At 41.8% G+C, this 26,078-nt stretch overlaps 1 protein-coding gene across 3 annotated transcripts in view; it reads left to right on the top strand.

The window, feature by feature from the left end:
- The first annotated feature begins 10,776 nt into the window (after positions 1–10,776).
- The window catches only part of LOC101870797 (TLE family member 4, transcriptional corepressor), a 99,348-nt gene continuing 84,046 nt past the window's right edge, over positions 10,777–26,078 (top strand). For 2 of the 3 annotated variants that reach the window (XM_034072665.1, XM_034072666.1), the window contains exons 1-4: positions 10,777–10,927; positions 11,361–11,458; positions 12,537–12,600; positions 13,981–14,025. In XM_034072665.1, the coding sequence (XP_033928556.1) occupies positions 10,883–10,927; positions 11,361–11,458; positions 12,537–12,600; positions 13,981–14,025 (252 nt within the window). In that variant the 5' untranslated portion in view covers positions 10,777–10,882. Of the gene's footprint in view, positions 10,928–11,121; positions 11,198–11,360; positions 11,459–12,536; positions 12,601–13,980; positions 14,026–26,078 lie in introns of those variants that run through there. The other variant, XM_034072667.1, reaches the window with a different exon arrangement.

The following is a 26,078-nucleotide window of genomic DNA, read 5'->3' on the forward strand; positions in this document are numbered from 1 at the left end:
AATAAGGACTTCATGCTATGTTTTTACGGGCAATATAAAACTATGTAAGTCTTGACCATATCTACTCATTTCAGTCTCTCTGCTAGAGCTCTGGTAACTTCTTAGTAACACTGTTTTTAAACTGGCACCACTGTTTCAATACAGGTTGCTTAAATGCTGAAGACCAAGCATACCTGCATGTGTTCAAACTTTCAAATCCAGTCACTGAAATTACCATTTTTTTTAACCAAAAAGGGGAAAAACCCCAAATAACCATATTTCAGAAAAAAACAAAACCAAAAAAGCAAAAAAAAATCCCCCCACATCAACTGTACAGAAAAGAACAATAATAAATTGGATATAATATATAGCTTCTAATAAGAACACAGAAGTAAACCCAAAGATCTTGGCCGTCTTCCATTTCTAATAATTGCATTTTCACTCCCTAAATTCCCTCTGTAACTTCGTATAGGTATTCTTCAGTACCTGTCCTAAGCTGTTGTGTAGATTTGCTATTCATTAATGAGCAATGTCATTTTCCAGTCAGGCAAAGCTTAAGTCATACATAAACTATTTGGATTTTATCAAATTTACTATTAAGAAAATGCCCTAACTCCAGTCTACTCATAGGTAACTTCCCAGGCAGTTTTGCTGGTAAAAAGATATATGGTTCTCCAAAGTTGTACTTCTTCTCTTCAGGTGAAATATCCAAGATTTTAATATTACAATACACAGCAGTAGTATCTTCAAATGCTATACTTTGACAAACTCTGACAGTCAGTTATACATTTTCTTTTATGGCCATCTGAATAAGGTACCTTCTTTTATTCAAAACCCGGACATGTATGAACAAAATGCGTATCACTAATGTTCAGCAGTGTCATGGTTTGAGCATGTTTTGAGGGTGTTTTTGTTCAAGGTTTTTTTCCAGCCAGGTGGAGGAGGGGAGTCCGGGAGGAGGGAGAGACAGGACACCTGACCCAGGCTAGTCAATGAGGTATTCCATACCATAGCACGAGATGCCCAGGATGCATACTGGGAAAGAGAGCTGGAGGGGTATAGCTCTGGAGGAAAATGGAGGAGGGAGCACGCGGTGCTTGGCCAGGCAGGGTGGAGTGAGTTATGGGTCGGTGGCTGGTGGGGTGTTGTATTCTTTTCACTTGCTGTTTGCTGTATCATTATTATTTGTAGTAGTAAATGGCAGTAGGGGTTTTGTGTTATGCCTTAGCAATAAAACCGTTCTTATCTCAATCTGTGGGGGCTACATTCTTTGGATTCTCCTTCCTAACTCTCCAGGAGTTGGGGGACTTGGTTTAAACCACGACAAGCAGCATGCATATCCACCAATGCAAAACTAGAACAGCTTTTCCTCTGTCATTTGAGTACATTTTTTTCTGATGCTCATTCTTTACTGAGTGTATTATGGACTTCTTCAGGGAGCAGAAAATGTTTTTTCAGTAAACATGAAATGAGTTGATAAATGAAAACATTAAAATGAGACTACTATCGGTGGAAAAAAAACAAAACAAAAACCTGATATTCTATTGTTTAGTATAACAATATGACCCTTTATCCCAAAAGGCTGAAACAAATTTTTATTCATTGTGGCCATACTGCACATTTCTTAAAAACTAAATTGTCATGTCAAATGTAAATACCGTATTCCCAGAAGCTAGTCAGAAAGAAATAGAAATTGCTTACAGCATACTGAGTGACTGATATTTTAGTGTGACAATTTAAAGAAGCAGCACCTTTCCTGTACAAATACTCCTGTATCATAGACATTCAGGGGTCTACACTTTTACCTACTCAGTATAAATCAAAGCAACCCACAGTGCAAACGGATCACTCACCTTTTGAATATTGACCTGCGATAGTAAATTTCAGACTACTGCTTGGAATGCTGCTGGGTAAAACACCAGAGGATTGTTTTTACCTAAAAAAACCCGAACACTTCTTGCTACTTATTACCTTCTATTGTTTTACATTACACCTTGGAATGTTACAGCTATGCAGAGATTTGTTTTTATGGAGATAAACCCCCAATACCTACTTTAATGTAAAAGCCTTATATTTCAGCTTTAAAACAGCGATTACAAGCCTGATACTATAGGCCATATACACTATTCAGTAATGTCTATTGAATACAATAGGCTCCTTGCAATTAATTTGAGACTGCTCCATAAGTCAAAGATGCAGCAAATATTTCTACGTAATAGAGCATTATAGGTTTTAGCCTCGCTTTGAGAGAAATAAAATAACTAAATATGTGCTACAAGAGTATGAGTCAGACACAGCAGCATTTGGAAAGTTTAGAATACTGAACATAAAGTCATTAATGTTTAGATAATTAAAAATACCTGTGAAAACTGAGAGATCTCTTGCCCCAAACTGACCTTCATAGAAATCTAAGTCTACCACTACTTTTAGATAGACCATTTTAACTCAGGAGATCTGATCTCAGCAAGGTTAAGAAATATACCTAAACCATAAACCTAATAATCTGGTAGAAGTCCAGCAAGGCATTTAAGCATGAGCTTAATTTAGTGACTAACTCCACTGAATTAAAAGCACAAATCATGGACTTGAAGTAAGCAAATGCTTAAAGCATTATATTGACTTAGTTGCAACTATTAGATTAGCATTTCTCCAGGCTGCTTCTCAGACACTGCCAGATTTGTAATTTGTGTGAGATTAAAAGAAGTGTTGATGTCAGGGAAACCCCTGCAATTCTGTAAAAGCCACGGGGCACACAAATTGCATGTTTTTGCAGGGTTTCCTGGATTTACATACACTGAACTTGAATCTCCTCTTCCTGAAATAAATAATTTACAGATTCCACAACCTTGTACAACATTAATTACAGTATATTTCTCTACCACGCTTCTCTAGAAAAAGTGAAAATAAATTGTCCAAAGTCAGGCAGTGAGTGGAGGAGCTGGTAACACAATTCTAATATCCATTCACTTGCTCTCTATTTTGATTTGATATATGATTTAAAGAGCTAGACACTCTGTCTGACAAATCAGACTTTGGACTGAGGTTATTGCACTTAAGTTAACCAATCCTGGGTGGCAGAGCTGTAAAATTCTTTTTTTATTCTTTTGAGTCTTTAGTTTCCAGGGAGGTGAACACTTCTTTTTGATTTAGAAACATACCCAGTGTAAAATTTATAGCTAAAAAATTCCCTAAAGTGAAAGAATGGGTTAGAGACAGTGTGTGAGTACAAACTCCTCCCTCCCAGACCCACAGACCCCATCCACATCTCATTTAAAGGGGAGGGTCTTTCTTTATTCAAGTATGCCCCGTCTTCTCTGTTACCAAAACTGCATGTCTATCCTCATCTCTGCCTGCTCAAGATGTTGTTACTGTTGTGTTGTCATGAGTACCTACATTCTTTTCAGTACACATGTTGTGAGCTCTGGCACTTTATAATATGAAAAAGCAGTCAAAACGCTAGAATGCAAAGCACTTCTTTATGAATTAACTGGCACCACAGTACTTGACCTCTTAACTAGATTGTGGTATGTAATTGGAGGGTTATCATTAGCAGCCCCTATAAAAGTGGTACAATAGCTCTGTGAACACTGTTCAGAGTAATAATCTTCCTGCAATTGTGTCCACTGTTGTTCTTTAACTGTATGGGGAAAAAAAAGTATCAGTTTAATTAAAAGAATCTAGTGTTTATTTCTTCCTTGCTATCTCGTACTAAGAAATTACAGAGCATGTTTATAATATCTGTTTGCTAAAGACAATAATAAAAGGTTGGTGTAGAAAAGCACATTTTAGTTGGTGTTGATATAGCACCTTTTAACAAAAATATCCATGACATTTGGTAGTATAAAGCTTTTATAAACACTGTTTTTTGCTAGGCTACTGTATTAGGAGTCTTAAAGCTTCCTCCAGTTAAGGCTAATTTATTGTCTGTAATAGTGCATACCCGTTAACAATGTAAAGAACATTTGCCACAGATTAGTTAATAAGATGCAGCACAGAGAAAAGGCCAATGAATCTGTTTGTTACAGTCTACTTAGTGAAGCTATGACTACAGTACTCAAGTGCTGAAGTCAGTGAAAAGACACCAGCACAACACAATCCAAGGAAAATGCAAGCTGATACAGCACAAAAGATTCTTTGTTTAAGCACAGCAGAAATTTCCAGCAACTATCTGTACAAAAATGCACGATAGCAGAGAATGTAATTAAATCACAAAACAAGCCCAAACTATAAGAGAAACATTATAAACCAGGACAAGGGCACTTTGTTTTTAAGTGCACAAAATGAATTTTAAAGATCTTCAGAAGGAGCAATAAAGTATTATGGAGGAGTGACACATTTGATGGATGGGTAAGTTCTGAAAAAAAATGTTATCAATTACTTCTTCATGTTTGGCTCTGGTCCAGTAATTTTTATTTGAACTGGCCACATGCTAGCATGGCTTTGATTGCAGGAAGTGATTGACTGCTGTTAAAGGGGGTACTGTTCATTTGCTATCTTCAACTTTACTCTAGTCCTCCTTTTTCTCATAGTGACTCTGTTATGGCAGGCACTGTTTCAATACTTAAAAAAAAATGTTTATTTAGTAAACTATTCCTTGTTTTGTTTTCAGCCAGCTCACATCAAGTTCAACCCAATATATCTTGCAGGTTGTTCAGAAAACAAGCAATGTGATTGCCCCTTAGGTTTATTTCCCAGTCAGTTTGACCCTGTGTATCTCTCTTTTATACCAGTGTTCATTCAAAGCAGTGTCATTAAACCTGATGGAGTCACTTGAGCTACAAGAAATTAGGGAGTAAATCCCCAGTCACTGTTCTCTTAAGTAAACTTTTCAAAGGTTGGTGAGATTGCCTCATCAAAAGGATTAACCATCACTGTTTACCTTTGAGACAGGTGTAGGTTAAAGGACTGGCTGATACCTGGAGTACCTGGAGTGAGGATCATTGTATGCAGATGTAGTTACAAAGACAGAAACAGTCCTTCAAATAACAGTCATTTTTACTTTAACTGTGGTTTGTGAAAGTCTATATCCTAGCATCCAGTAAAGAGAACTGCATTGTTTGCATTCAGTTTTTGTGGAGATGAGGCTATGACCCCTACTGTAAGTCATACCTATAACACAGGACAGGGTCTTACCACTTCCAAAATCCATTTTGTTCCACTCCAGGAGACTCACAGTATCTCTGCATCCAATGGAAGGTACTCTGGACTCCCAGTTGGGCTCCTCTCTGGTATCAGGGGCAGGAACAGAAAAATATGTCAAGAACAAGAAAAGCAAGGCTGCCCCACGATGATGTAACTCATGCTAGCAGAGCATGAAGTCTCAACTCTCCAGACCCAGGTCAACAGTCATAACAGAAAGGTAACCTCACACGCTGCTTTGACACATCTGATGACTTGGCACTACTTTTCACATCACCTAAAAATATGCATATGATCCACAAAAGCCTAATGTTGACCATTTTTCTGAAGAAAACATTGATGACTTCATGGATATGTCTATGTACATATATATGGTCACTGTACATCTATCCATTAAATACAGAAACAGAATGCATTTAGGGGTTCTCAAAATCCATTTACTGTTTAAAAGTTTCAATGCTGAATACACTAACAATTCAAACCTTCCTGGACTCTGGTAAGACAGCAGAAGTTTACACTGCAACTAATAAATTTACTTGAAGCACATCACCTTGACTATTTCCATTCTGGAAAGGAATTATTCTTCCAATTTCTTAGAAAGGAAACGTGTATTTAGAAAACAGCCCTAGCTGTTCATCATATGGAAAAACCCTGCTGTCAAATTAAGAGTTTTCCATTGTTTTAGAACAATGTATCTATAGCAGCTATTTTTTTAAATCACTCTCTGCTAATCACAATGTTTCACGTAGTAATTCCATAGCTACTAAAAAAGGTGTGCACATCTTACTCATGAATGTTGCTCTTAAGAAAAGGTGTAAAGAAAATAAAACTGTTTCACAATCTAAATTCCCGACTCCCTCTGCATGCTGAATCTGCACCATGACAGTATGCAAGTCAATTTCAATATATAATTGAAGATTATGAAGATTATTAATATGAAATGGGACTTTGGCAATAAGAAGAATGTAAGGACTTAGTTGAAAAACAGTTTGGAACATGCAAAACTCTTGCTTTGTGAGAGAGCTATCTATAAATTGACTTACAGATAATTGTATTATACTTAGTATCATAAATTCTCCTAATGTTCTTACTAGCTACAACATATCCCTAAGATCACTAATGACTAGTTTAGAAAGTTGTATGTAGGGAGTGTTTTAAAAACATACTGAGACAGGGTCACTTGACAGCACTTGTAAAACACGAGAACATAAACCGTGTCATGCTGTTACATTCTTCTACCGGTAAAACCTGGCTTAACACCATAATTAAAAATTTTGAGAACTTGATGCCAATTCAACTGAAAACCTCACTGAGTTTACCTTTCTGAAAAGAAGTGCATTTGTCACACAGTACACTTAAATATGTGTACTGCTGTAAGACTGAGGAGTTTTGAAATGACTGAATTATTAGTTTAACACTTCATTTTTGCAAGTGAGTGTATGTGTGGAGCACACAGCTGACAAAGCATGGTGACCTAGTAACTTGGTCCCAAAATAAACCGTAATAACCTACAGTGCTGGGCACAACTCTCTTGGTCTTCAGCTAGTCATTCCAGACAGGAAATCTGTGGGGTTACATACAAAATGGCCCCAGGATTGGACCCTTTATTAAAAGTCCTCTGGCACTGATAAATCTCTGTATTAAGGTTATGACTTGACTGAAGAAAAAAAAATGTAAAAAAAAAAATATATCACCAGAGTCTAGAAGTGGGTTAGAAAATCTCAGCTGGAAAAGAGTTTCTTCTTCATCTATCCTGTAAAATACATAAATAAGCACACATTGTTCTCTTCATTTCAAACCTTAGACTTTGAATATAAACAAATGCAGATTAGTTATAAATTAGTAGGACTGAAATAACCAGTTGCTTTTCTTGGTACCACGAGAAAAAGAATGGATATGTTTTGTAACCCCTGGCTCATCTGTGATATTTCATATGGGTTTTTTTACACCAGTCAAAACTCAGCACACTTACTGTGCATATAAAACTGCCTAAATATTTCTTGCAGTCGATTCACTTATGAGAAATCTTTAGTAAGATGTGTAAAACATTTAAAAGCTACCTTCTCTACTTGGTAGATAATAGCACAGGTTATATAACCTACCATAAAAGATTTCTCATAAAAGAAGGAAAAAACAAGGAACTTCAAATACAAAACAGCCTATATTTAAAGACCCATCAAGGCTGTGTCAGAAGTGACAGAAGACAGGAAAATAGAATGACACTAACGTTCTGATCTTAATTCACATAATTTAAAAGTGGCAAGTTATAGCACACTTTCTCTTAAACTTCTGGGTTTTATGGATCTTGTCAGAATGCTGCAAAACTGCACACAAATTCACTGAAGACTAATGGGAAAGCGAGAGTGAACAGTGTTTCAGCTTCAATGAATAAATTGTCCTTCAAAAGAAGGCAGCAGACTGCTTTGACCAAAAACCCGATTGCTTTTTGCCTTCCAAGGTGTTGAATACTTTTATTTGGAGCTCTGTACCTCATGCCAAACTCATGCATGGCAACAAGGAACAACGAATCCTGCTGTTATTTTTAGAATTCAATTTCTTCAGATATAGTGTCTAGTTTACAACCAGAGTCGTCCTTCCCCAGGTTGGGGATTCCACGGTAAAATCCAGAGTGGTATTTTCATAATTAGGCAGGTGGTTTACCTCCAGATCTTGAACAATATTTAGAGGTCTAAATCCTACTGGAACACTGATTAGGAACTTGGCAAAAAGAAAATTCCAGCAGAAACAAAATACGCAAGTGGGATGAAGGCTGAGTACTGCATACCCAACATGAAGACATTTTCAGTGGTATAAAAACAGAAGGTGAAAAGGACATGTTTTGGTGAACCTCCCACACATCATTTTAGGCAAAAAATTGTTTCAAAAGGATTCAGCATCAGTTGCCACAACCCACTCAAGATGCTAGTGGTTACTGCACTCACCACAGAGAAAGCAGATTTTGGTTACACAAGAGGAGGGATTTTCATCCCGCACCTACTGCAGCTCGGTGTCTGGGTAGTGCAGATGTATATCATTACCACCTTCATAGGTATCACCGCTGCTCTTTAGTCCTGAGCTCTTGACTACAGTACCAGTCCTCAGAGGTCATGTAAACAAGGCAAAAATCTCTGTGGCAAAACCTCAGAGGCATGTCCCATCAAGGCCTTAAGGTGCTCAGCAGCTGCATGCCTTTGCCAGATATCTGCGGGCAGCAGAAAGAATTTATGACCACAAAATCTTAAGTATATCTAAACTGAGCCATCATTGTTGTGGCATTAATTGCCAAGTGCAAGTTCCGGGACTGTAGATTCGGAAAGCAAGCATCAAAAATGACGTGACTAAACCGCCATCTATTTTGCATGCAGGTTTACACTGCAGCTCATCAGGAATACAAACTGCTTGAAAGCAAATCTAAGCATGACAGGCATAGAGCAAAAACCACACAGCCTGAGCCTATCCCTCACGTGTGCGTCACTGCACGGCACTGTCTGCGGTGGGACTCGCCAGTAGAGTTGTTGCGGGGTATTTTTAGGACACAGAACCCCTAGGTGCAGAGGTATCTGGTTACTTATTTAAAGGCAGCCTTCCCGTCGCAGGTACCCGGTGGCGGTGGGGCAGTGGTGCAGCAGGCATGAGGCGTGTGGGCCTAGAAAGACCCTCCGGAGACGGCTCAGCCTGCAGCTCACAGAAGCGGCGGTTGCCGTCGCCTGCCCCTTCCCTTCCACGAGTAATTCCGAAGGACGCTTACCGCCCCTTCAGCAACAGGGCCCTTTGCGCCCAGCCGCCCTCCGCCAGCCCGGTGCCGGCAGTAAATGCCCGGTCAAATGCCACCGTACCTGTACAGTACATCACGTAAAGGTCATGCCTTTTATGCCTTACTCTTTAGCTCAGACCCTCTCCCTGCAACCGCTTCCCGCAGCAAAGCGCTGCGTCCCCTAAGCAAAGCCAGCACGGAAAAACCTCTCACGTCGCGTCGCTTTAAGCGGCTATAAGGCGGCACCGCTCCCCTGCCCGGGAAACGCCGCGGGGCCGAGGGCACGACTGGGACACGGCGGGGTGCACCAGTGGCTGCGAAGGAAGGCCTGCATCGGCACCGTTCGCTTGGGGCTGCCCGGCCCGGCCCGGCCCGGCCAGGAGAACTGATGCGAGGCGAGGCGCAGGACACCTCTCTCTTTAAGCAGACATTGTCCCCCCCTAACTAGCGCACGCGGCCGGCGGTAGCCGCTCGCCGGACGCAAGGCAGGGGAGGGCGCCCCCCACCGCCCCCCCCGCGACACCGCCCCGCCCGGAGGAGGCGGCGGGAGCAGCAGCCGCAGCGGCAGCGACAGCCGACACCGTCCCACGTTACTTTGATTGACGGCTGAACAAATGTTTCCCCTGTTCGAACGCCGGCGCCGCGGAACGCCAGCGATCTCGAGGCTCCTCCTTGGGCGGCGGGCGAACGAGAGCAGCGAAGCAGGAGGAGCCGCTTGGTTGGCTGCGGGCCCGCGCGGCGTCAGGCCCCCACGTGGGGGCCGAGCCCGGGGCCGCCCTCCCCTCTCTCCCTCCACCCCCGGGCCCGCATGCCCATTTGTCAGCGGCGAAATGATGGGCATTAATACAGAACGGCGATTAATGTGCTGCCACCGCCTATTGGTTGACGGCGACGCCCTCCATGGGCGGAGCGGCAGAAGGGCGCGGGTGAGGTGTTGCGGGAGGCCCCACGATGGTCGCCGGGAGTTGAAGTCTTGTATTCGGCAGAGGGCGAGTGGGGAGGAGAGCGGTGCTGCCGGGAGGACTGCGTTTCCCAGAATGCGCAGTGGCGCCGGCGGCCCTTCCGGCTGCCTGAATATGTATCAGAATGTTAATGACAAGCCGCGGCTAAATTTGGTCAAAGGAGTCACCGCGCCACAGCGGGCTGTGCGAGCAGCGCGGAGTGGCTGAGGGCTGGGGCCAGACGGAACGGACCGGGCAGGGCTGCGCCGAGCAGTGTAGGGCTGCAGCGCACCGAACCGAAGCGGACCGGGCACAGGGCTCCGTCCTGCGACGCGCTGCCGCTGCTGCCGCCACTTACCGGAGTTTCGAAAGGCGAGGAGGGGAAAGAGAAAAAAAAAGACATTAATAAAGCAGCCCGGAGCATATATTCTGCTTCATCTTTCCCGCTCTCTTTTTATTTTTTTAATTAAAACAAAAAATCCAAAACCCGACAACAAAAAGAACGGGAAAAGAGCGGCCCGACAGCGCTTAGGGGAGATGCGGTCCGGCCGGTAGCAGCGAGGACCAGCCCGCCACACAAAAGCGCACCGCACCTCCGGGCAGCCGCCTGACCCCACCCCGCGAGCCGCCCTTCCCCGCCGGGGCGGCAGCTCCGCCCGGCGCCGGGAGAACCGCCGGCAGCAATAAAAGTTTGGAGAAGGAGAGAAAACTGCCGGTGGGGATCTCCGCCGAAGCGCGCACCGGCGCCGGCGGAGGGGCTTTCCCCTCCCTCCTCCTCCTCCCGCTCTTCTTCGCCCACCACCGCACGGGGCTCACCGCCCGCCAGAGCCCGCGGAGCGGCGGCGCTCCGGAGAGCCGGTCGGCGCCACCCGCTGACCGCCCCCGGGGGATGTGGCAGCGGCCCCTGCACGCCGCGGACGCCGCCGCCGTCGCCGCCGCGCCCCGCTGCTGTCGGCGGTGCCCCGCCAGCTCCGGGGCGGCAGGGCCGGGGCGTCCTTGCCCGCCACCGCCGCGTCTGCAGCGCTGATCCCTGCCGCTCCGGCCTCCAGCGCCCCCTGAAGCGGCGTGGATGATCCGTGACCTGAGCAAGATGTACCCGCAGACCCGGCACCCGGTGAGTGGTGGCAGCGGCCCCGCGGGCAGCGCTCCAGCGCGGGCACCGCGGAGTTGTAGCCATTTTCTTATTGTTGTCCGCCGCGCCGCCTCCGCTTCGGACGGGGGTTGACTCCTCTGTGTTGCCCCCGCCCGGCACTCCCGGCAGCGGACGCGGTGCCCGCCCCGCGTCCCGCAGCTGCGGCCGGTGCGGTGGTTCCAGGCGGGCGATGCCTCCTCCGGCGCAGGCCGTGCTCCGCCGGCAGCCCCGTCGGGGCAGTAGCCTGCGGAGGTTCGGGCATCGCGTCGCCGGCCCGAGGCGGGAGGGCGGGTGGGGACCCGAGGGAAGCGGCGTCTCCGAGGAGCCGGGCGCAGCGGCGGGCGGCGACCGGGCGGGGAGAGCCACGGGCGGGCGAGAGGAGGCGATTAAAAGACCCGCTCTTGCTTGCTTGCAGGCTCCACACCAGCCAGCGCAGCCCTTTAAATTCACCATTTCCGAGTCCTGCGATCGAATTAAGGAGGAGTTTCAGTTCTTGCAGGCTCAGTACCACAGGTAACACAGCCTACTTTACTCGAGGTCCGCGCGGATGCCGGGACCAAAGCCGACCCATCCGCTCTGGCCACCGCTTACAAAGCCCGTCCGCTTCCCTCCGCCGGTTCCGGCTTCCGGGACGGGGGCTTGAAAGGGCTCCCAGCGGCGTGGGGCGAGCGGGTTTTCTTGCTTTCCCCACACTCCAGTGTGTGTGATGGTTTGTTTTTTGTTTTTTGATTTGTTTTTTTTTTTAATGTTTTGTTTAGGATTTTGGGATTTCTGTGGCAGGGAGGGGTGGTGTTGGGGGTTGATGGAAAAATGTGTGGATGTCTGGGCTCGTGTTCTTTGCTTTCCTTCGAAATGCCGTTTAGGACAAGCATCTAGGCTTGGCTCGGCCCCCTCGCGCCTTTCATTGACATGTCAAGTGCTGATAACCTGGAAGTGAGGTGGCGAGTTGTTTCATTATCCTTAGGTGGAAGAGTGCTGTGTCTTCAGAGTGACAAGTGACTTCTGGCAGGATTGCTTAGCCGGCTTCCTAGAACAAGCAAACAAAAAAGCTCCAACAGCGGAGGTGTTCATGTTTACCACGGTATTCCATAAATTGCCTGCCGTGTTTTCCTTGCAGTTCTGCCGTCAGAAAAGAAAAAAAAAAATCCATCAACTTTTTGCTCCTTGAAGTAGTAATGCGTGTTTGATTCTCCTGGGGGTTGAGTGAAAACAAGAGGTGTCTCTAAAACTCTTTGCAATAAAAATGCCAAACCCCAAATTATGGATTTGTAAGTGGCTTCTCAAGCTTAAGTGTTGTAGGTGTGAGCCCCTATGTGCTTCTGTGAACTAGTGTTGGGTTTTTTTTAGTTGGAGAAAAATACTCTCCTATGTATTGTATACGGTTTGTTTAGATCAGGATGAGGGTATTGCACAGTGTCCCTTGAAAAAGGAAAAGTACAGACCCCACCCTGGAATCCCAAGCAAGAGCTGGAATGCCTATTTCTATTTGCGTGTTGGAGAAATGCTTGAAAAGGGGAGTAACCTGTGTTCAGAAGAATACCATGTTTGTGTTATGAAGTACCAATGCTTTTCCTTTTTATGTCTTGAACAGTTTAAAACTAGAATGTGAAAAACTGGCCAGTGAGAAGACAGAGATGCAGCGACATTATGTTATGGTAAGCAAGCTGCATACCAAATTCAAAATGTCTATTGACTTGGTAAACTGAGACCGAAATACATTCAGATTGCTGGAGGTGAACAAAAAGACTATAGTATCACTGCTGTTGTTAAGGTTGCATCAGTGCTTCCATTACAAATTCTTAGTTTCAGGGGTTTTTAACTTGTTTGTTGCAGCTAGTTTCTGCGCGACACCTGCTTCAGCCTTTGTCAGCAACTTGTTTCTTCTGAATGCTAGCAGATAATTTGTCAGCCTTTTAAAGCTGTGAACAACTTTCATAGTGTACCTGGGGATGATGTTTCACTTTTGCTGACTTCTCCCAATGATCATATCTCCTTAAATCGTTTTGGAATAATATTTATTCCTGTGAAGGGAGTAAGCCAAAATTGCACTTGTATGGATACAAACCCAAAGCCTACTTCTTAGAAGAACTGTTGTACCTGGGCAGCTGGTTCATTGTTTCCCTGAATTTACACGGGCAGGGATCTCATCTGTGAGAGAGATTTCCTCAACGGTTATGGTCTTCCTGGTTAAATAATGTGCGTAGGAAGGTATCTGTAAACACATGATTGGATGATGGATCATGATAACTTCAGAGGAGCTCTTGCTGTCTGTTCTCCTGTACATCTATGAGGAATTAGCCATTTTCCACATGTACATGTTGAATGACACTCTTTGTATTCACAAAAAGAGTAAATAACCTTGAGAAATTCTTAACCAAGGGTACAGGCAAATGTTAAGGCTCACAGTTGTCTTTTTGATCCCTGATGTACCTAAGTCTTGGGGATTGCTTGGTGCTAACATTACATACTGAACAGAGTTCCCTGCGATACTCGAGCACAACAGGGCATAGTTAGATTGGTGTGTCTGCTTTGGCTCTGATTTTACATGCTCTTGTATTTTTTGCAACTTTGCTATTTAATTATAGAATTCTGTGTGTTTAATTTAAAATATTGAATAACTGGTCTGTTAGACATTGCTGATTTAAATGTGTGTCTGGCTTCAAGCATTTTGGGTGTTTTTTTAGCATCTTTTATGTGTGCTAGGGAGTAAAATCTTGAGAGTTTTCTCTGTGGCCTTTTTGCTGCTTCTGATCATTAACTCTGGTTTTGATTGCTTTTTGTGATTTTTTTTTATTGTCTGGGTGATTTTTTTCTTGCTTTATGGTCTTTTTTTTTCCCATGAAACAATGTAGATAAAGCAAAAAATAAAAAAAAATGTTGCTGTGAAATGCTGTTTTGAATTCCAAGAGCAATTCAAGGCCAATAAATATTTGTAAGTCTGTATGTCCTTGTACAGATGATGTTTGATTCAAAGTGATTTTTCGCATAGTTTTAACAATTGCAAGGTCTAATAGAGTAATTTTCTTCTTTCTCAGTATTATGAGATGTCATATGGACTGAATATAGAGATGCATAAACAGGTAGGTGAATAGTTTTTGTGTAAGAATGCTCTGTACAGTTCTCCCATCAGTGTTTAAAAATATGTGTGTTCTGTGTGATGTGCTTTAATTGCATGCTTGAGTGCTCTGGATATTTTTTGTACTTAACCTGGCCCTGAAGCCTCAGCCTTGCGTGTGGTGTACACGCTTTGCATAGGGTTATGGTCTTGGCTGCCAGCTATATGTTACTTGGTTAACCTTCCACATGCAGTCTCCATAACAGCAAGTGGTCCTATATTGCATGGGGAGGGTGTATATGTGTAGGGACGGGTATGTAGGTTGTGGCCTCAGACCTGTCTGACCTCAAACTTTTGGGGTGTACTTTTTGGGATGATAGCGATGTGATGAAGGCATATTAGGTGTTGAAGGATTTGTATTTGTATATAAAAAAGACTGTTCTCTTTGGTGAACCTGGGCTATTTTTAAGCTGGAGCTACAAAAGCGATTACTGCACAGCTGTGTTTTTGTTTTGCTCAGGCTGCTACTTGGACCTTTGTCCAAAACCAGTGTCTTGTCATCTCAAACATGTAAGAGTAAATGAACTTTCTGTAAGGACATTAGCATATCATCATAGAATGGTTTGGGTTGGAAGGGACTGTAAAGCTCATCTACTTCCAGCTCCCCTGCCATGAGCAGAGACAACTTCCACTATACCAGGTTGCTCAAAGCCCTGTCAAGCCTGGTCTTGAGCACTGCCAGGGATGGAACATCCACAGCTTCTCTGGACAACCTGTTCCAGAGTCTCACCACCATCACAATAAAGAATTTCTTCCTAATACCTAATCTAAATCTAGCTTCTTTCACTTTAAAGCTGTTACCCCTTGTCTTATCCCTCCAGGCCCTTGTAAAGCAGTCACTCTCCAGCTTTCTTGTAGGACTGCTTTAGGTACTGGAAGGCTGCTATCAGTTTTGTGCCTCGAACAAGTCTACTACTTAGACCAAGATAGCAGGAGATTAATCAGATGGAACATGGTAGTGTAAATCAGAGTTTCTTATTTGATAATGTGTGTTTTTAACCTCTCTAGAGGAGAATAAATTAAGTATTTGACCTCTTTCCCAATGAGGGAACTATTTATGTGGTGGAGTTTAATACCGATAACTCATTTTAGCGAACCGTTGAGCAATCTGCCAGCATTGCTGGGGAGTGTAAATGGAAGAAATAAAGAAATGTTGGATGGGAGAAGAAAGACCATTTGAAAATTGGTTTGTATGCATTTCTGTTCAAAGTTAGGGATTTGGAACTTCTCTGGGTTGTGGAAATAGGATTTCATTATCTTGTTGGGAGCAGACATACAAGTCAAATGTGTGGGTTTTTTTCTCATGTTATTTATTATATTTTGTATTCCGTTAACATTCGAAATGCCAGAGTACTGATTAGGGTTATTTGTCCTAGATGGCAAACACATGTGAAGACAGTGGGATTTTCTGCCTCAAAGCATTTTGCATCTGCAGTTCCAAACTTAGGGGACCTTGTATATACGTGTTATTTTACAGGCTTATATGTAGACCTGTTGATTTCAAATGCCCACTTTACAGGTACTGTGAAAACACAAGAGTGTTTAACAAATAGTTGAGAGGAAGAGGCTGTGATTGCATCTGATCAGATTGTACGTACATGATGTCTCTCTGGACCTGATTCAGATTCCCGGTGCTGGTGGACAGACTCATTGCTGACTCAGAGGTGTTTGGTCTGTTCTCAAATGAATAGCTAGATTGTTTCAGGTCACGTTAAAAATAAATAAATAAAAACACTGAAGTAGGAGATACTGGAAAAGGCCAGAGTCCTTACAGACCACCAATGTAACAAATTTTTACAGGTGTTTGAAAGCAAGCATTGCAGCCAGACTCATTTATATTTCTAGATAACCTGTTTTTACAGCAATTAGATGTATGTAGATTTGCATTGTCTGCACAAAATTGCATGGGACAAAATCAGCTTGAAAATGCAGTGTGGAATTAAATTGTTTTAAGCGGGAGAAAAAAACAGCAAAAGCCCTTTTTACTTTTAATTTCTGAATGCTTTGCTTCAGGAATTGCATAAAGTTATGATGATGGAGTTATCAGTGATATTCTGGAGAAATTAAATACTTAGTTACAACTAAGTGTGGGGATTACAAAGGACTGAGTTTTAATCAAACACCCTTTTTCATTACTGTTCGGTCTGTTCAAATTAGTAGTTCATACTCTCATGCAGAGCGGTTAAATATTTTGTCAGATGTTGGTTCTAATTAGCTGTGGCTAAGAAACTTATTCGCTATCATTCTTAAATCTGATATAAATTTCCTATCTCTCTACTCCCCATCTGTTGGCACAGAATTGTGGGTTTTTTTCCTTTCTCCTCTTCAGCAACTGCAAAATGTTTCCCATCTTGCTTTATGGTCACAGTGTTAAGGTCCAATTTGGTATGTTATATAGATAGCGTTGGTTCCTTCATTTGATTGTGTATGAGGCTTTTTTAGTCTTCCACCTTAAATTCCCCTCTCTTCCATCCCTGAATTTGACTCAGCTGAAATTGAGCAATTCACCTTTTTTTTTTTTTTCCTGTTTTTCCTCCCCCCAGCTTTCTAAATTCAATCATATAAAAAAACCTGTGGGCAGTTTATCACATTATGAAATACAGACAGCCCTGCAAACCACCTACTTATTATATTTTCTTTCTCTTTTTCACTTTAGCACAGAGGCATATCTGTCTTTATTTGTTTTTCTGGGCAGGCAGCCTTGGTTCCTCTCAGGTTCTTTTCCAGATGTACTCACTGGATGCCCTTGTAATGGAAAGCAGGCAATAATGCAGTGAAGTTGCCCTTCGGCGTAATTGGGCCTACTTCTCAAGATCAGGTTAGGCTTATTCACTTATTAGATTTGCGTCTCAAAGGGTTCAAGAGCAGGACTCCCTGGAGTCCTTGGAAGTACCCTAGTAATTGGTGGCCCTGATATTTGAAACCTTTGTGTATTTTTCTGTTAAAGCTTCTGTTCTTCTTGGCTGCTCCCAGCCAAAGAGTATTTATTTTTAGAGAAATTTTTCACTGGAACAGAAAATGATGGCTGTGATGGAGTCATGACTCTGTGACTTAGCAAATTGATAAAAGGGTAAACGCACACAGAGCAGCGGTAGTGAGTGTGCCTGTGTGTCTGGAGGGTGAAGGGGAGGGGGGGGAAGAACATCGCTTTTCCCACTCCTTGTGTGATACTCATCATCAGTCATCCTGTGTTGATTTTGATAGAAGACTATTAAAGTGAAACCTATGGGGAATTTGTCATTCTGAAAGGAAAGCTAATGTAATTAGTACCAATTAAAGTACATTTAGTAAATTGGATTTAATCTTAATTAAGCCTGCATAATGTTGCCAATTTTTAACAATTATGTTTGAGAACATAATTAATTTAAATTTTGGTAACTGAGTAAATAGCATTAGACTGGTAGAATTAGTTACTTTTTTTTTTTTTTTAAGTGTGGGGTATGTTATGACGTGGTGTGATAGCCTAAAATTCTAAGCTAATTTTTGGTATTCTGTACTAGGATCAATAAAGCTTCAAAACAGACATAGTCTTGAAAAAAAGGCAGAGTTGGGGGTTTTGGGGACACAGGATGAGCAGATACTTCTCTACAGTTTCAATTTCACTGTTTGTATATATATATATATATATATATATATATATGTATATGAATGTTTGATCTAAAGATGCCAGTATCTTACTGAGTTGATTTTTTTAATGATTGTTTTTAAGAGGCTCAGCGGATAGTTTTATGAATGAATACCTGATGTGCTACTTTGTGTTTCTAATATACTTCTGCTACTTGGTGGTGGTCATTTGGTTTAATTTCTGAAATAAGGCTGTGTTAATGTTATAGTAAACAGCTTATTTAAATTGCTGTAATCAAACATGCTTGCTGAAGGTTTTAATTCAGTGTTGTAATTATAAGCATCTGTATTTGGCTACAGACAACAGCTATTTGGGGATGGGATTGATGGGAAGCATAAATCGGGTACAGCCTTCACTTTTTACTTTGATTGCGGTTTTTTGGAGGTGGTGTTATGTATATTCTGGGTTGCTCTTTTTGGTTAGGCCTCTGTCTTTGAATAAATTCACATGGTAGAATGTTGGATTTCAGCATTTTTGAGAAAATTCAAGTATTTTGAGGAGCCGGGTATTAAAAAATAAATGTCTTTTTAAAATCACAGTAAAAAAAAAATCAGTCCAATCCATGTAAATTTTATTACAAGACTTGGGCAACAACCATTTGAGTGCTGCTAAAATATTAATTGGAGAGAAATGAAAGGGCTCTGCTAGCTGATAGGATATCATAATCATAACTGCAGTAGTCGATGGTAAATGATGATAAATGGCATTAGGAACCTTTTAGCAAACTGTAATAACTACGAGGAGGGAAGCAGTATGGATTTGCATTATATCTGATACCCTCTAGCACCAAGTGGATTGCCAATACTGCTTGTTTAGCATTTTCTAAGTGCAATAGGATATTGATTTTTGACTTACAAGGAACGGCTCTATTTTCACCATTGAAAAGTATTGCAGGTTGTTAAGAAGAAATTGACTTGAAGAGGCCTGACTGCTGCCCATCATGGAGCAAATAAAGCAAAACTGCCGAAGCATGGTGGAGCAGCGAGATGGGGCCCTCAGCAATTTGTTGCTATTAATTTACCATGCTCGACAGCAAATCAATCGGCATCTACTTCATCTGCTGGAGAAAATGCTGTCCAGGGCAGATAAAAGACCCTGCATGGTCCAGGTAATAGACTGGATTAGCCAAACGGAGGCTCCAGTTAATGTGTAAATAAGTGAAATCAAGGCCACTGATGCCAAGAAAGCTGTTTTTAATTAGGTTGGGGCTTTATAGTGAGCTATTTAAGAAAGTAGTATGGAGAGTAAGGGCAGATTTATTGCTGACTTAGTTAATGTATGGGCTGTATGACATCCCAGCCATGAGCCTGCTTGCTGCTTAAGCCTTAGTAAATTATTTTGGTAAAGGGGTAAAGATGGGAATCAATTTTTTTAATTTAGGGCAGAGTTTTGACTGTTTTTCATCTTCATGGCCATAAAATGCATACATCACAGAGAAGTGGTTTGTGTGTACACTACCTGTATAACAGAAAAATGTTATTTTTTCGCACTTTTCTTTTTTTTTCGGCAATAATCTGGGCTTGGTGTGAATATGTTTGCATTCATTTGTGCACATTTGTTTCAACCCATTTAGTAGTTGAGCATATATTGTCTTCCATTTGAAGAATAGCTGGAGAGCCAACTAGAATTATACTGGCTGAATTTGCTCTCCGTTATAAACAGTGTAAAAGATTTAATAGAGATACAGGAAGTGGGTAGTCAGAATTGAACTAGAAGACTTCAAAATGAGAGAGATTAGAAGTGAAATTTTGAAGATTGCAGCTGACACAGGACTATTAAGGAGGAAGAGGAAAAACAAGTGGCTTTTCCATTAAAGTTGCAAAATGTAAAAAATAGGCTGCCAAGTCAGTTTGACAACTGAGGCTTGTTTGTCTCAGTTTTAGGTTATTTAGCCTCTGAAGCCAGCAGAGAAGCTTAGAAGCTTATGAATAGTTAGAAAATGTATTATTGTGCAGTTAAACCAGAAACCTTTTACTTGGTAATAACGGCAAGGTTCTGAAACAAGATTCTGCAGTTTCTTTTTCCTCATGGTACAGATGTTAGATAGCCTTTATGTGGAGAGGTCCTGTTAATTACTGTGGAGTTTATTGTTGACACTTCTCTTCGAGTTACTGTTGAAATAACCTTGTTCCCCCTGCAACTGCACAATAACATGCATGTGGACAAGGACTTCCATTTCACCCTCCTTTTGCTGTTCATAAGCAAAGTGAAGTGTCATTTTCTCCCACTTGTTTTGGCAATTCAGACAGATGCTTAAGACACAGGAAGTAGCACAAAGCATGCTGAGCAAACTTTTAAATTAAGACATGTGCTCTGTTTTTACTGGCAAAAGTCTGCTCTACAATGCTTAAACATAAAAGCATTTTGCTGTCTTTGAAAGAGGCTAATTGCCGTAATGCTGCCTCACTGACTGTGTTAGTTTATGAGCTGATTTGTAATTACAGAGGGGGCCATTGCTGACCCTGTGGTTAGGGTTGCCTAACACCCTCACCTATAAAAAATTCTTGCAAGTTGTTTTTTCTTTTTTTTTCTTTTTATTTCTCTCTCCTTTCTTTTTGAATGCCAGAAACTCTCAGTAAGTGACACCGTTGTGGTGAAAAGCCCCAGCCTATTTTGAACAGTAGTGGGGGAGAGGGAAAGCAGAGGAAGAGAGGCGATGTGGAGCTCTGGGGTGGGAAGCCTCTTCCTAGCCAGCTCGGCTGCTGGCTTCTTGGGTCAGCCAGCCCAGCTGAAAACTTGGCCATAAGGCTCCTGCTTAACAGTCAGAACTTAGTACCTGCCAGAAAAGGGAATCTGTGTCACCATTTTGTATATAGTACTTCTGCACCATTTTGTGGTGTGAGACTTGCCTACCTTTTGGGGCAAAAAAAAAGTGCTAAGGTCATTCAGCACAGGAAAAAAATAACAGGTAGATTTCAAAGTGAGGTATCAGGATGCTAGGGTGCCTGAGTCTTGCAGCATTTGTGTAAGCTTGATCCTGCACCATTGTGTATGTTCATCATGGTGCAGGTTTCAGTTACACACTCACTGATCTCTTTACTGGTTTTCCTAGAGAACCTCTTCCAGTGCACAAAATACATTAAGAAAGTAGAATTAAGGCTGCAGAGGTGACTAAATCTAGCTTGAAAATGTCTGGTTGCTTAACTTAGGAACTGAAATAACATAAAGATTCAGGCATATGAAATAGTTACCATTGTAAGCTCCTTGAGGCAGGGATTCTGATTTTGGTGTAACAAAAAGTGAAGGAGTTGTTTGTACTGTGTATACTGTGGACTCTGCATTAAAGCTAGGAAACAGATTTTGTGAAAAAGCTGTAAAAAGTTGAGAATTCAGAGTTACCAGTTTGGTTTTACTTTTATGATTCTTTTTTTTAATGAGAAAATGCTACTTGTTGAAATAAGAGGGAATTGGGTTTATCAAATAGGTGGGCCAGTTTGTGAGCAGTGTGATTGTAATTGTTACAGAAGTCACCTCTTTTGCTGTCTATAGATAGAGCACATCTTGTCACTGACTTTCAGAAAACTTGTTTAGCCACAAGGCACAGCAGGAACAAAACAAAGATGATAATGTGAAGCACAGGATGTATAAACTGATACTTACAGTAACTAACAGACAATACACTTGAAGCAAAACCTATCTATACCCAAAAAATGGTATTCTGTGAAAGAAACTGAATGTTTGAATTAAAAATTAATCTTTATTTTAAGATATAAAGATATTAAATGGTTTTAAGAACATCTGTTTGCCTCTCTTGTTCATCTGAATATTTTTACACCTTTTGCCTTTTTCAAAATGATACTTTTACAGTTCTGCTGGTATCTTGAAGTACTATTTTTGTAATTTTTCTTTTCCCCCTTGATATTGTTTATCTTAATGGTAGCACAAACCCTGTAGCACAAACCCTTTCAGTGTAGCAGAAAGCATTTTGGCGCAATATCAAGAGCATGTATCCATATATTTTAATAATATTTTTTAAAAAATATAACTGTAATATGTCACAAATAATAAAAAGAACTCTAAACAGTGCTTTTTTGCCTGCATGGATAGGATTTTGACATAAGGAATCATCTTTCGACGTCCAGGACAGGTACATAATGCTCCTGTATTGAACACTGTGGTATTATGGCTGAGATGTTTAAATGTGCAAATGTCAAGCATGTCAAAGTTATAGTCCCCACAGTAAACTTGAATTGGTCTCTTTATGGCTATGTGTTTGTATGGTATGTTGTATTGCCAACTCCAAATGTTAAATCTTGCTAGTCCCCAGAAAATTGTGAGATTGGCTTAAAATTAATCATTGAGATAAAAATAATAAATTTGGGGTTCTTTTTATTTCCCTTCTAATTTTAAGCTGTCAGACTGTGCTTGGCTCATGCTTTGTAGGTTTTCACCAGTATTCTGCCATAATAATTTTTCATAAGTAAGGAGTGAAATATCCCAAGATTCATGATAAAGACAGGGGAGCTGGGTATGAGGTACTGCTGGAAACTTTTTGTCATAATTTCTTATTCTGGAGAAATATGTGAGGTGTTTTCTCCTAGGTAAAAATAATACCAAATTAAAAATATGTACTTACTCTCTCTGTAATTGCTTGTTAAATTTTTGTGGATTATATATTGTAAGATGGCACAGATACGCTGATGGAAGTTCCCCTTTCTGTATTAGAAGGAAGGGAAACATAGGCCATAGTTTTGAATTGAGATCTTTTAACTTGTCCTCCCTTATTTGGTCTACTTAAATGGTTTCTCTGCAGGATCTTACACTGCCAAAGGTTTCTGACATTTGCTGGATCAGATTCAACTTCTTCAAAGGAGAAAAACCTTTCGGTGTTATGTTTGGGATGTGGAACACTGGCACGAAGAATGTGTGCTTTTCTTTTTTCTTGTGGTTGCCTGAAAACCTCAGCAGAACATCTCACAGTTGAGCACAAATCAAAATCTGTCCACTTCATGCTGTAAAGGATCTGCAGAACAATAAGTCGTGCTACTAGGTTTTGTTTGGCACATGTTGTGTCCTGTGTACATGTTGTGTATGATCATTGAGAGCATTTAGTTTTTAAAAATCCTATTTCTTCCATCTTAAATGCAATAAATTTCTCTTGTGCTTACTCTGTCTGCTTAATGTGCTTGGCTTCTCTTAATGCTTAAGTGTTTGGAGGTTTTGCAAATGTGAATAAAACCCTCTGACCCTTTTCTGCAGTACTCAAGAGAGAAGTGATTGCCCTTGGACTAGGTAGCTGGTGATGGAATGACACCGTATTGAGGGCATGATGATCCTGCTGCTGGGACATCACCTGGGTTTCAGTTACAGGCATAGCCAGTGATGCACATTTACTGTGACAGAAGAGTAATTTGGAAAGCAAAGGGGCCTCTTTCTCCTTCTCTTTTCCGCTTTGAACCTCAGACTGACAAATCAAAATGCAGCAGGGCCAACATACATGGTCTGCAAATACTTTGTGAAACATTGTGGTACTTCTAGGCAGTGATAGCAAATGCTATTGAAATTTAACACTAATAGTTTTAAACCCAAGGACAACAGCAGAAAGGTCTAGCCTGGGTCTACTGTGTCCTTGGGGCAGTGAGTTTTCTCAAAACTCACTGTGGGGTGTCCATGGGGTTGCAATAGGAGGCTGAGCAGGGAATGAGGGGAGAGCAGGTAACATGAAGCCCACTGAGCTGGCACAGTTTGATCCCCCTTGCAGCAGCTGTGGGGATCCCCTTTGCAAGAGCTGTGGGGAGGCTTGCATGATGGTGCACAGACATCAGTGTTTGGAAAGTCTGGTTGCAGGATGTTTTTGGCAGTTGCTCCATGGCTGTAGCTGTCACTTAGCATGCTAATCTGACAGCATTATTTAATCATAAGGGAAATTGGAGTGAGTTTCTAGCTGGGGGTTGAGGGAAAAGAGGCATTTTGATAACTTTTTATTTCTAATGATTCTTCTTCTTGGCAGGAGAGGTGGAACATTTTTTTTTTTTGCACGTTCTTTATAATACAGATAGGTAACTGAGGGCTTCTGGGTTGAAATACATGGATATCTGGTTAACCTGTCCATCTCAGTAACTTGTATTTGGTGGTCAACCAATTACTCCTGTGTAGCATTTCATCCAAATTTTACCTCTTAAACCTGTGGGGAAAATGGAGAAATCACTGAGGAAAACTTTTACCTTTGGACAACCACTTTTCCCCATTTCTAACTTTCCACAGGGATGAGTAAGGAGTTTTCAGCTGTGCTTCATAGCTGAAATGCTTCTGTGTTGTTTCCCTATTAGGCTTTCTTATTAATGAATGCAAGGGAGACAAAGTAACTGTAGAGTACCCAGCTAAGGCTTGGGGAAGGGTGCAGGCGTGGACCTGGCAATACGTTTCTATGTGTTCTCATGAAAGCCACTTCCCTGAGGGGAGTGCAGAGCTGGGTTTCTGTTGGCATCTCTGGTAGTGTCTCTGACCACCTTTTGTCTGCCTTGGCAGCATGGACTCTGGAAGTTTGAATCCAGCAGTTGAGCCAAACTGTGTCAATGGTTTGGCATCGAGAGGGATGTGGGGCTCCACTGGATGTGTACAGCAGCCGCGGGATGGAGGGGTATGAGTTAACTCATCCTTCATGAAGCACTGTGGGTCTGTAGGGAAAAGTCAGTGTTGATATCTGTCCTGTTTTCTGCTCGGGATACCTGCAGATGCCTACCTGGGGCCCTGTCTGCCTTGGATCTGGGAAAGAGGCTGTTTTTAATTTAAAGCATGTGACAGATTACCAGTTGTGGTTTCTCTGTCTGCACGCTCAAGCTCTGCAGCACTTTGTGAAAAGCCCCTTAGCATTTCTGTGCCTTTGTATCCCTCTGAAGTAGTGAGAATATTTACATGACACGGAAGTGATCTAAGATTTAATTTGTTAACACCCATTATTAGATGAGAAGCTCTAGAGAATTACAGAATATTGAATGAATATGTCTTTGCTATGGAGGGAAGAGGACTCCTTCCAAACCTGTGTGTACTCTCTAACAAGGTCCAGCAGTTCCTTAACTGCTATGGGATTTCCTTCGTCCTTATGCCACAGAGGTTACCAGGAGATAAAGGTACTTGAGTTGTCCTTCTGCCTGCTACTCTGTTCATTGTGTTTGGAGATAAAAGTTGGAAATGGGAAGAGGCTGGTCATGTGATAACATTTGAAGAAGGCAAGCAAAGATAATAAGACCAAAGCTGGCCAAAATGCTTATGCTGGATTTTTTGTTTTGAGGAAGGAAGCAGAAAACAAGGAATGATTGGAGGGAGCTCATAAACTGGTTTTCTTTTCATGTCTCTTATTTCCCTGCAGTACCATTCACTCTATATGACAACCATACACTTTCACAGTGCCCCCTTTGAAAGATAGCACTGTGCTCATGTGTAAAAGAGAGTCAGCTACACCACCACTACTCTCTGCTTTCTGTAATTTTATAAAACATGTGACAAGATACAAAGTAGGCACCTTTTCTTAAAATATTAGTCCGTAGCATTTGAATGACACAAGATTGGAAAGACTTTCTGCATAATATTCACCCCCTTTTTGTGTCAGTGGGTTAACAAAGGATAGGATGTGTATTCTTCTACTTAATTTAAGCACTAGGCTTTCTGTCCTAACTGTAGAAAGCTGTTGCAGCCTAAGTGTGCTGCTTATTTACAGTTTTTGTCAGTCCTTCTTAATTTCTGTTTTCTTTCTCAGTCTTGTCCTAAGCAACAACTACAACAAAATCTTAAGTATTGGTGAGAGTTTCTTGCATATTTGTTACTTCAAGACATCATCAGTGAAATAACATCAAACATCCAAACATCAGAGGACTTCTTATGTCAGAGTTATTTTTTATGTATGTGCCCATATGCAAATATAGAGGTGTTACTCGTAAAAAGTAAATTGTGTATAAGCTCTTGGTTTAATTAATTCGAGAGTGATGTCCTGCTTCCTTTGCACCTCTTCACTTCCATGTGCTTGTAGAGATAGCTATTAAGGAAAACAAAGTTAATAATGTGTGTTTAATGTGGACATGAGGAGAAAGACATTTTCCATGCATCTCTACAGGATCCTCGGTTCTTTTCCGCTCATAGCATTCTCTGGGTTGTGTCTGCAGACTGGTGACATCAAAACATGCATCCTGTTTCACTTCTAGGCAAGCATAAGAAAAAAGTCTTACAGTTCTGTGCTCGTGGCCTCCTGTAAATTTCTGGAAAATGGCTTGTTACTGACATCTCTTCTAAAACCGTATTTGACTGAGGATGACAGTTGTACTTAGGCTTGATCATATAGATAGAGATGTAAAGAGCAACAGCTCTACAAGATTGTACAAGAAGAGAGCCCCCACAGGCACACCTGTGCAGTGTTTTTTTTGTGAGATGGTAGGTTTCCACTTGAAGGTGGGTTTTCA

Source organism: Melopsittacus undulatus, chromosome Z, assembly GCF_012275295.1.
Source record: "Melopsittacus undulatus isolate bMelUnd1 chromosome Z, bMelUnd1.mat.Z, whole genome shotgun sequence".
Lineage (NCBI taxonomy): Eukaryota > Metazoa > Chordata > Aves > Psittaciformes > Psittaculidae > Melopsittacus > Melopsittacus undulatus.